General features: G+C 50.2%; 1 protein-coding gene and 2 non-coding genes across 3 annotated transcripts; all 3 read right to left on the bottom strand.

Annotated features, from left to right (window-relative positions):
- Positions 1-4685: 4685 nt before the first annotated feature.
- Positions 4686-10479, bottom strand: RPSA (ribosomal protein SA). The gene is made up of 7 exons (XM_037382535.1): positions 10349-10479; positions 9899-10066; positions 7927-8045; positions 6417-6662; positions 5319-5447; positions 4915-5083; positions 4686-4830 (listed from the first exon to the last, which is right to left on the bottom strand). The coding sequence occupies exons 2-7, from the start codon at positions 10029-10031 to the stop codon at positions 4736-4738; spliced, it is 891 nt and encodes a 296-aa protein (XP_037238432.1). The 5' UTR covers positions 10032-10066; positions 10349-10479; the 3' UTR covers positions 4686-4735.
- On the bottom strand, positions 6088-6246 carry LOC119147933. The gene has a single exon (XR_005104245.1). It is a non-coding gene; the product is annotated as a small nucleolar RNA SNORA62/SNORA6 family (small nucleolar RNA).
- On the bottom strand, positions 7148-7307 carry LOC119147934. The gene has a single exon (XR_005104246.1). It is a non-coding gene; the product is annotated as a small nucleolar RNA SNORA62/SNORA6 family (small nucleolar RNA).
- Positions 10480-10491: the final 12 nt, after the last annotated feature.

A 10491-nucleotide genomic window follows, 5' to 3' on the forward strand; every position in this document is an offset into this window, starting at 1 on the left:
CCTGCTCTGTCCAGCTGTCCTGACACGCTGCCGGCAGCAGCAGCAGCACCGTGGACAAACCAGGAATAACAGCCCCATCTACCGGGGTCTGGGGAACGATCCGCACCGCGGCATTTTGCAGCTGTGCAACTCCCCGCACACCATCTCCCTGCCCCCTGCCAGGCAGGAGGGGTGCTCGGGGGGGGTTGCCAGCCTCCAGAAAGCCGCTTTTTTTAACGTGCCTGCGTCCCAGAGCAGCGAAAGGCTGGCGTGGCAGTCCTGACCTAGTTCAGACCCAAAAGGCAAATAGCCAGACCATCTCCTTCACCCTCAGCATCCCCTCAGCTCTCCAGAGCCAAGGTGGCAAACAGCCTCTGGGACCAGAACCAGCTTCTTGGGCAACACTAACAAACCCAGCATTCCAGGTGAGGAACAGCTTCACAGCAGCTTTCCAGGCTGTATGGCTGCTCCCTGACATTTTCAGCCACGGTGCAGGAATGAGCAGTGCCGGCGTGCCTGGCTACTGCAAAAGCTTGACCCAGTCTTTCGATGCAACTGTCCTGGTGGCAGACCAGCTCCGAGCTCTGCAACGTGCCACACCATTCCATCCTGGGCTCCCTGCTTTGCAAAACCCTCATTCTAACCCTAACCCACATATATGGCGGGTAGGTGTACAGTCCCTTCCAGCACCTGAAAGGTTAGTTGCTTCGGTCCTCAGCTTCCAGCTCTGACTCGCACAACAACATGCCCTGCTCCCTCCTCCTCAGAGCTGACTGCCGTTAAACCCAAGCCCCCACACTCAGGGTGGTGGGCACACGGCGTCGCTAAAAGGCAGCCTGCACTAGACGCACAGGTGTGCTGCGGTACCCCTTGTTCTGCTCTGCTCAAGAGTCACTGCCAAGACTCTGTACCAAAATGAAGAGACCTAGCTGCGTGACTCAACCCAAGAAACCCTTCCGGGTGTAGTGCAATGGCATTTAAAATGAACACAAAGGTTTTGTACCAGAGCAGGTTTCTCTGGCCTTTAAAGCAGGGTTAGGGAGACATCATTTCAAAGGAACCATCCCATGCCCTTTAGAGGATTTATTTTTTCATGCTGGAACAGTACTAGTAAAAACAATAATCTTGTAGCCAGTGAAACACTGACAGAGATGTTTAGGACTCTGTCACATGAGAAGACACACTAAACTCAGGCTTTATGAACACTTTATAAACTGCAATTTTAAGCAGCAACCCAGAAAAGATATGTTCTTTCAGCTACAGAGATAACAAACAAAAAAGTGTCTTCATTATGTAGTTTTATTCATCAGTGACTACTGAATGTGTAAAGGAATAGGTAAAAATAAAAATGACACGCTTTCAAAATTGGACAGTAGAAAAATGACAGTGAGTGTTCTTAAAAACACAAGTATTACAAGAGCAAATAAAAACAGCTGCAAAAATCAGTGTCCCACAAAGCAAGAAATTCAGAAAGTCACAGCAGTGGACAAGATTGTACATGGCAAGATCGTGCTCATGCCTGGTGTGTTTATCACAGCCTGCCTCTTTGCAGGGTTGGTAAGAAAGGATGTTGTTCATTCCCATTGCTGCATGAGCTGCAACACACTGTTCTACCTTTACCTGTCATACAGACTCGATGCAGATGTGGTTTTCACAAACTCTGGTCTGCAAGGGCCAGGAGCTGACAGTGCCAAGCACTGGCTAGAGGAAAGAAGTTTTGGTGAAATGTGAGCCAATGTCTCTTTGGAAGCTGCAAGGCAGTGGGAAGATTCCTTAGCCATTCCTTGGTCCTACAGCAATAGTGAGGCAAATCTGAACAGTTTTTCTTCCTCTGCTAGGATGCACATATTCAAGAGGACAGGGTTCATCTGTCCTGAGAAGATGCAAGATACACACAGCTTTGGAGAGTGCTGAGGTCACGACAGTTGCAGATTTACCATGTCCCTTACTCCATGTAAAGTCTCTGCACCAGGATGCTATTAACGCAAGAAAGAAAAAATAAATTAAAAAAATTTACAAGATCTACTCCAGCTGCATAATGGCACTCCTGGTGGGAAAGAAGCTTCCTAAGATGCGCAGTGAGGTGAACTCATCAACCACACACAACTCACTTCCTTTGTGTACTTATATGCTGCATGCTGATTTTAATAAACAGGCTTCCAATGAGTACACCATACTCCCAAAGCACAGCATCAACCATCCTACAACCATTTTCACTGCTTCAACAAAGCCTACAGATGGAAAGATGGAATTATGGAAAGAGTGGAACATTTTTGCAGCCTAGATTCTAGATTTAAGTAAACAGAACTGAGTCTCTTCAACTGTGCATAAAGCCCTTTGCTTTCTGTAAAAGAAAAGCCTTGATGTAATCCTACAATACTTGGATACCAAAAATATCATGTGATTATTTAGGCAAAGAAAGACTGGGGAGGAAAAGGAACATCTGTGAATGGGGGCACATAAATTAGGGAAGCAATTAGAAAGCACACGTGTATGAGATTCATGGATCGCATAGCAGCAGATTGGCAAGGACTTTTCAACAGCTCATTTCTCCAGAGGGGTTCGGTGATGCTCAGCAACATCAGCTACCTCCTGGTTAAGACCAAATGTGGAAGACAAAGGTTATCCTAACATGCCTATCTAGCCCAGTTCATGCAACTGAAACTAAATATAAAGTGAAGGTTGTGGAGAAAGGGAACGCTGCCAGAGTCCCAAAGGACAGAAATTGTATTCACTATACGGAGACCTCAGCCTAAGCCATCTTGGCTCAAATCAGACCAGTCCAGAAGAACATTGTTACAAGTTCTCTGCTGTCCTTTTTCAACATCAACACTGCATTTGCCAGAAAAAATCTGCAATAATAAACAAGCCATTGTCTCTAGAATTTGCTCCTAGTTCCTCTTCCTATCCCTCTGCACTGCCTCAATAGATCATATCCACCAGGTATTTGACACAGGGGAAGCTCTTGGCAGATGTTAAGAACCCCTGCTACGTCTCTGTTGCTGCCTCTACCTCCTGTGCTGAGTCCTCTCCTCCCCTGTGCCCCTGTAGCCTTCCTGCAATATGCCCTCTGCTGCTGCAGTCAAAGCTGCCTCCTTTTCTAAAGGGCTGCTATTCATCCTCTCTGCAGGACTCCAGTCAAATGAGCTCTCCCACCCCACCCCAGTTACCCCAGAAAGGTAATTCAGAATCCACACGCAGAGACTTGTCTCCTGACCCTCTTTTCCCAGGCTGCGTGGATCCACCTCTCACTGGCAGTCCTTGGTCCTGGAAAAAGACACCACAAAAGTCAAACTGATATTTAGGAAATCCTTGGATGAAAACAACCACGGTTCAGTAATGTGCCAGAAATATTTCAGTAGCAAGTTCTCAGATGCAGCTATCACCGATTTAAAATAGCACCACCAGCCAGACAGAAGCTGATGATTGCTATATTCTCACCAACTGGAACATATTCCCATGCAGGAGGTTACAAAACAAAGAAAAGGGACATCAGTGAAACAACAATAGCAATGATTCAAAGTACAGAGGAGTAAGCATCTGCTCTTCTGAGTTTGGAAACTTTCAGCGTGGAAGGGTGAAAAGGAAGACCAGGGCAACAAGTTATTTTGGGCAATCTCAGCACTGGGGAGTGAATCAGCAGCTGCGGTATAGGCTGTCCCCGATCCATCTACCAGCAGAGTCCCCACGCAAACCGGCTCTCACCCCCCGCCCCAGCACGCAGTGACAGACCCCAGGCAGCAGGAAGGAGCCGGGTACTGAAAGCAGAGGACCCGCAGATGTGCCCGAAACACACATCCAAAGAGCAGAGTACACAAACGGAATGGGAAGGGCTCTCTCAAAGCCCAACACTGAAGTGCTCACATGCCTCCCTCCTAAAATCTGTTCATTATTAACAAAACCAGTAGTTGCCTTGCATCTAATAGGTAAAGACAGCAAGAAAAAAGTTAAGCTTCCTTTGGACAGATTTGTGCAAGAATATACATAGCTTGCTTTAGGGTTTTTATTGCTAATATGCACTGTTACAGTAAAAGCAAACAAGTGCCTGTGCTAAGGGAAAACATTCTTCACAGGTTGATCGGCCTGGCTGAAGGTAGAAAAAGGAGAATACTGAGACCACACCAATGTGGGAAAAGAGATCCAATTTAAACACGTCTCCACCTCCAACAAACAAAACCGGTTTCTCTTGGTGAAGGATCTGCCTCCCCATTGTCGCTATTAATCACAGAAATACACCCTCAAGATCGTTAAAGCAGGTGAATTGTATTTTTCCTGAGGATTACCACAGTATTTTTTAGCAAGCAATCTGTATATGGGGGTGCTAGAACTGGTGTTTCACCAGGGCAGCAACTCCCACACCAGGCTGCCACCCGCACCCGGCCACATGAGCCCACCTCGCCCCACAACCACTGAAACCCTGGGTGGGGGCAATTAAACAACCCCTTTTGGGCCAGCCCAGCTCCCCCCGCCGTGCCCACACCCCCTGCAGACAGCCCCCCACCAGCCACCAGGGAAGGTGGGAAACGGGCCCCTGCCCCACACTGTAACCCACCAGCAGGGCAGGGGAGCGTGGCTGGAGCCCACAGCACCACCTCCACCGAGCAGGGTGCAGCAGCAGCGACCCTCCCACCCTCAGCCGAGGGCTGTCCCCATCCCACCCACGTATTTCAACTGCCAGCAAGTTTAAAAACGCAGTACCAAGCACGGCATGTATTAAAACAGTCTTTATTTCTCCCATAGTACAGCAGCGCTGAAGTTAAGACCACTCCGTGGCAGTGCCAACCCACTCAGTAGCCTGGGCCGTGGGAGCTGCTGACCAATCCTCAGTGGCAGGCTGGGCACTCCAGTCCTCTGCAATTACAAAGACAGCAACACTCAGTGCACCCCGGCTCTTCCCACCCGCTACCACACACCCACAGGCACCCCCAGACTGACCTGTGGGGAACTGCTGGATGGGCACAGACGGGACCTGCACTCCCTCGGACCAATCTGCAACCTCGGGCTGAGGTGGAGCAGTGAATTCCGGAGCTGGGGCCGTCCATTCGGTCTGGAACTCCTCCTTTGTAACTGCTTTCTCAGCAGCAGCCTGCTCCTCCTTTTCGATCTGCAATGGAAGAGCATAGCCTAAGTCCCCCAGAGACACCTAACCATCCTCACGTACCTGACAACGGGCACCAACTCATAACAGGCAATACAACTAACCAACCACCACCCGTAAGCGTGAAGTGCAATCAGTATATTGGCAAAACCTGTCCTCAACAGCAGGCACACAGGACCACGGGGCAGGAGCACAAGCAAGGCATCTCACTGAGGCACGCTTCCTGCCACTGGTCTCCTACCTCCTCGGGATCCCTGTAGAAGTACAAGTCAGGCATGACTTCCCACGGGTGCTCACGGGAGATGGTGCCACGCATGCGCAGGACCTCCCGAGCCAGCATCCACCACATCAGACCCACCGAATGGGCTCCCTGGGACAGAGAAAAGCAAGATCTGCTGTAAAGTTAAACCTCTGACAAAACTTTTTTTCTTTGAAAGAGACTTGTCTGCGCCCAATTCAAGGTTCTTGCTTGGCAAGAGAAAGACATTACTTGCTAATGCCCAGACTCATGTACTTGGACTGAGGAAAGGGCGGCTTTTGGGAGTTCCCGGTGACATTTTCAGGTCTCTGCAGGAACTGCAGCACACTTCCATCACCGGCGTCTGAATTTGCTGTATACAGCACAGCCTGAAGCAATTCTCCTGCTATGGAGCTTCATACTGCTCACTACCACACACGCATGAACCTTGTCCAGAAGACAGGGATCATGCTCACCGCATATGCTAGAATGAATAGAAAACTTGACCAAATGAGCAAATCTTACATACGCGCTCAGATTTGGCTTACGTTGGCTTTGGTGAATGATATCCATATAAAATCAAAGATCGGTATCCTACCTTCCTAGATTCTACCTTTCAGGTGGTTTCTGGCAAGGCAACGTTTCAGAGCAGTTTCTCCACTGGTTCACTTCATCCTTTGTTTATATTGGTTGTCTCTGCCCACGGCAGAGGGGTCGGAACTAGATGATCTTTACGGTCCCTTCTAACCCAATCCGTTCTATTATTCTATAAAACTGTAGCAAGAATGACTATCAAACTCCACTCATTGGGCCACAAAGACCCTCATGGCATCAGCAAGAAATCCTGCCAGGTTACTATAGCACACGTCCTACACTTGAGAGTTCCTCGGCCAGAAACTGGCCTCAGCTCCAAGCTCCAACTGTGTGCAGTTCATCCCCTCCTCCCCACCCACCCGCTAGCTCGTGAGGGGCCTTAATTAGCTTATCACCCGGGTAGACATGTGAGATACAAGCTAACCCTCCCCTGCAGAAAGCATTCATCTTGCAATCTAGGGCATGCTCTGGAAGAAGCAGCTTTGAATGCTACAACAAAGCCATTACCTTATTGTTGCAGGGAATAGCAATATCCACATAGCGCAGGGGGGAGTCGGTGTTGCACAGTGCAATGGTGGGGATGTTGACATAAGATGCTTCTGTCAGTGGCTGATGATCAGCTCGGGGGTCCGTAACAACCAGGAGTCGTGGCTCACGGAAAGCTGCTTGGATCTGATTTGTGAAGGTACCAGGGGTGAAACGCCCAGCAATAGGAGTAGCCCCAGTGGCAGCAGCAAACTTCAGAACAGCACGCTGCAAAACAGACCACAGCAAAGGTAAAGCAGGAGAACTGCATTTCAACTAAGTCACCCAGGTATGCTGTCAGTGAACATGCACAAATATTAATTGAACTATTTGTTTCAATTCCTGTGAAATCAGGGCTTACCACCAGCTGTGTTCAGAATGAGACAAACATGTTTCTGAAAATAGCTACAGCGACACCACGAGTTAGACCACATCCACCAGCAAAGCAGGACATAAGGATACAGAAAATAGCCTTTTTTTCCCCCAAAGTTATTTGCAAGCTATACTCCAAATGCTCATCATCAAATCATGAAAAGGGGAACAAAACAGCTTATGAAAAAAGAAAAGCCAATTTTCTTCCAGTATTTCTATATCCCTTCATTATCCAACAGCACAACTTCAGGAAAAGCTCAGTAGTAAATATACACAAGCTGTAGCCATTAAAAATGCAGTTGGCAGTTCTTACTCACTTGTAACAGCTTTCAACCTCTCAGGCATGTGGCAGGGCCTACTATCAAACCCCAATCACAGAGGGAGCTCCTCTCCTGGCGTTATCGAAAACCCTGCCATCCGGTTTGCTGTAGCACACTTCCGACACTTGAGAGCTCATTGGCCAGAAACTGACCTTAGCGTCAAGCTTTAACAGTGTGCAGGTCAAATCCATAGGAACCCAAGCTCTTCCTCTGGAAGTCCACCCCATGTCATTCACAAACTCCCTGAACATTTGTGGCACCACCTGCATTAATCCAAAGAAACTAAGCTCACAGATAAACTTCAGTGGCTAACTGGTTTTGTTTAAAGGTTGTGTCCCCTTCTATGACAGAGGGTTTTTTGCTAAAAATCTAGAGACAAAATTAAAAATATACCAGTTACTATACTGTACTCAGTAACAGAGCAAATGATTTATTTGAAAACTTTTTTATCAGGTGCTTATTGTCCCCAAAAAAGCAGTCCCAGTGACTCACAGAATTAGGGGGGCACCAGGGGACTGCCAACTAATATGCCAGAAAGCCCTACAGGAAGTACCCAAAGGAGGATATGAAAGAAAAACAAGTTATCAAACACCCTGAAACTAGAGAAATGGGGAGTGGATTTTAACTGATCTGATCTAAGCTACAAGTGCAACACAAGAAACATCCTTCCAAAAAAGTGTTTCCAGAATCAAAATTTATGTTACTCCTTTTTATCATCAAGCTGCCACTGGCAGGCAACAATGCATGGCAAGAGTCGTGCTCTCAGGACTGCAGGCCTTAGAACCAGCAAATGTCCATACCTGTCCAGTATTTCTGGAGGAAATGACGCTCACATCAGCTGGGTTCTCAATGGCAACAATGGCACGGGCTGCCAGAAGAAGCTTTTCCCAGGTTCTCTTCAGATTGATGATGTAAATACCTATTAGTGACAAAAAACTTTAGAGCAACCAGCAAAAATCCTACAACAGGATAAACTCTTGCCATTGAACTTGTCACATGGCTGCAGTTACTACAAAATTATAGTTGGTGGAAAGCTATTCCAAGGAAAATCCTCCCATATGGTTTCAATGTAGCACATTTCCAGCACCTATCAACATGAACCAGAGCCTGGTATGAGCTTGTCTTTTAATAGGGTGCAGCTCAGATTGCAGAACAATGTAAACACGCTGCAGAAATCACTACTAAGACATTAAAACCATTCTGTTACTATAGCCAAGAACTAGAACTGCCCAAATCCAGCTGTGATTGACCTACCCCGTTCTGAAATCTGTGTTTCGTTCTAGTTCTGCAAGTAACACGACCCAGGAAACCACAGGCCAGTCAGCCTCACCTCCATCCCTAGAAAGGTGATTGAACAGCTCATCCTGGAGGTCATCTCAAAGCACGTGGAGGAAAAGGTTATCAGTAGTCAGTATGGATTCATTAAGGGGAAATCATGCCTGACCAACCTGATAGCCTTCCATGATGGAACGACTGGCAGGGTAGATGAGGGAAGAGTGGTGGATGTCGTCCACCTTGATCTCAGAGTGAGGATTCTGACACAGTCTGCCATAATATCCTCATAGGTAAGCTCAGAAGTGCGGGTTAGATGAGCAGACAACGAGGTGGACTGAGAGCTGACTGATGGCAGAGCTCTGAGGGTTGTGATCAATGGCACGGAGTCCAGCTGGGGGCCTGTAGCTAATGGTGTTCCCCAGGGGTCAGTACTGGGTCCAGTCCTGGTCAACTTGACTCATCAGTGACCTGGATGAAGGGATGGAGTGTGCCCTCAGCAAGTTTGCGGGTGATACAGAACTGGGAGGAGGGGCTGATTCACCAGAGGCTGCACTGCCATTCAGTGAGACCTGGACAGGCTGGAGCTGGGTGGAGAAGAAGCTAATGAAGATCAATAAAGGCAAATGTAGGGTCCTGCACCTGGGGAGGAACAAGCCCACACACCAGTGCAGGCTGGGACAGACTTGCCAGAGGGCAGCCCTGCAGAGAAGGACCTGGGAGTGCTGGTGGATGGCAAGTTGCCCATGGGCCAGCAGCGAGCCCTGTGGCCAACGGGGTCCTGGGCTGCATCAGGAGCACGGCCAGCAGGTCGAGGGAGGGGATCCTCCCCCTCTGCCCTGCCCTGGTGAGGCACATCTGGGGTGCTGTGTCCAGTGCTGGGCTCACCAGTTCCAGAGAGACAGAGAACTACTGGAGAGGGTCCAGTGGAGGGCTACAAAGAGGATGAGGGGACTGGAGCATCTCCCCAGTGAGGAAAGGCTGAGGGAGCTGGGCCTGTTCAGCCTGGAGAAGAGAGGACTGACAGGGGATCCTACTGATGCATACAAATATCTTAGGGGCAGGTGTCAAGACGACGGGGCCGGGCTCTTTTCAGTGCTGCCCAGCGACAGCAAAGGGGCAACGGGCACAAACTGCAACACAGGCAGCTCCTTCTGAATGTGAGCAAAACCCTCTGCACTCTGAGGGTGACAGAGCCCTGGCACAGGCTGCCCAGAGAAGCTGACATTCAGAACCCGCCTGGGCGTGATTCTGTGCAGCCTGCTCTAGAAGAACCTGCTTCAGCGAGGTGGGGGGGGTGTTGGACTGCATGACCTCCAGAGGTCCCTTTCCAGCCCTGGCCATTCTGTGTGTCTATGATACATTCAGTAAAGATGTCTGCACCTTTCTGGCCATGGAGAAACTGCTAGAGAGCTCAAGCATTATGACTTTTCTGCCTTCCTCTGCTATGCCCACAAAATCCCAGCTGCCCATCCAGGGCCACCCATCCCACGGGTTTACCATCGCTTTTCCTTTTGTAAATATACTGCTCCATCTGGAAGTCAAGGTTGGTGCCTCCCAGGTGGGTCCCGGCAGCAAGGAATTTGAGGACATCCTCCTCTTTCATCTGCAGGACATCGAGGCCTCCGGACATTGTGGGATTTCCCTTTGGAAGCAACGACAGGGAACCTGCGGGCACAGGCACCCGGCTCAGCCACGCGGGGCCTCCCACGCCCGCCCGCCCGCCCGCCCCACGAGGGCCCGGCCAACGCACCCGCCGGGAGCCCCAGCCGCCATCTTGGCCGCGCCGGCCGCCTACCCCCCCGCCCAGCCGGCAGGCCTCGGGCCTGTCCCGCGGCTCGGCCAGCTCCGGCCGCCGGCACCCCGCAGGGCCGCGCACAGGCCCGCGCACAGGCGCGCCGTCAGCGCCGCGGGGCACCCGCACCCCGCCGCCCCCGCGGCCGCACTCACGCTGACAACGCCGTGTGAAGGCCGCGGCAGGCGCGGAGCGGAAAGGGAGGCCACTTCCGCCTGACGTCTATATATAGCCTCGCCGGCCAATGGGGAGCCGCGGGGAAGGCGGGGCTTCGGCTTCGGCTTCGGCTTCGGCTTCG

The sequence above is a fragment of the Falco rusticolus genome, chromosome 4 (assembly GCF_015220075.1).
Source record: "Falco rusticolus isolate bFalRus1 chromosome 4, bFalRus1.pri, whole genome shotgun sequence".
Lineage (NCBI taxonomy): Eukaryota > Metazoa > Chordata > Aves > Falconiformes > Falconidae > Falco > Falco rusticolus.

Coding starts and splice junctions, on each gene's coding strand:
- RPSA (XM_037382535.1), bottom strand. CDS start 10,031: ATGTCCGGAGGCCTCGATGTCCTGCAGATGAAAGAGGAGGATGTCCTC. Junction 8,046..9,898: donor TTACAAAAGGAAAAGCGATG/GTAAACCCGTGG, acceptor TGTCACTAATAG/GTATTTACATCATCAATCTG. Junction 5,448..6,416: donor CTATTCCCTGCAACAATAAG/GTAATGGCTTTG, acceptor TCTCTGTCCCAG/GGAGCCCATTCGGTGGGTCT.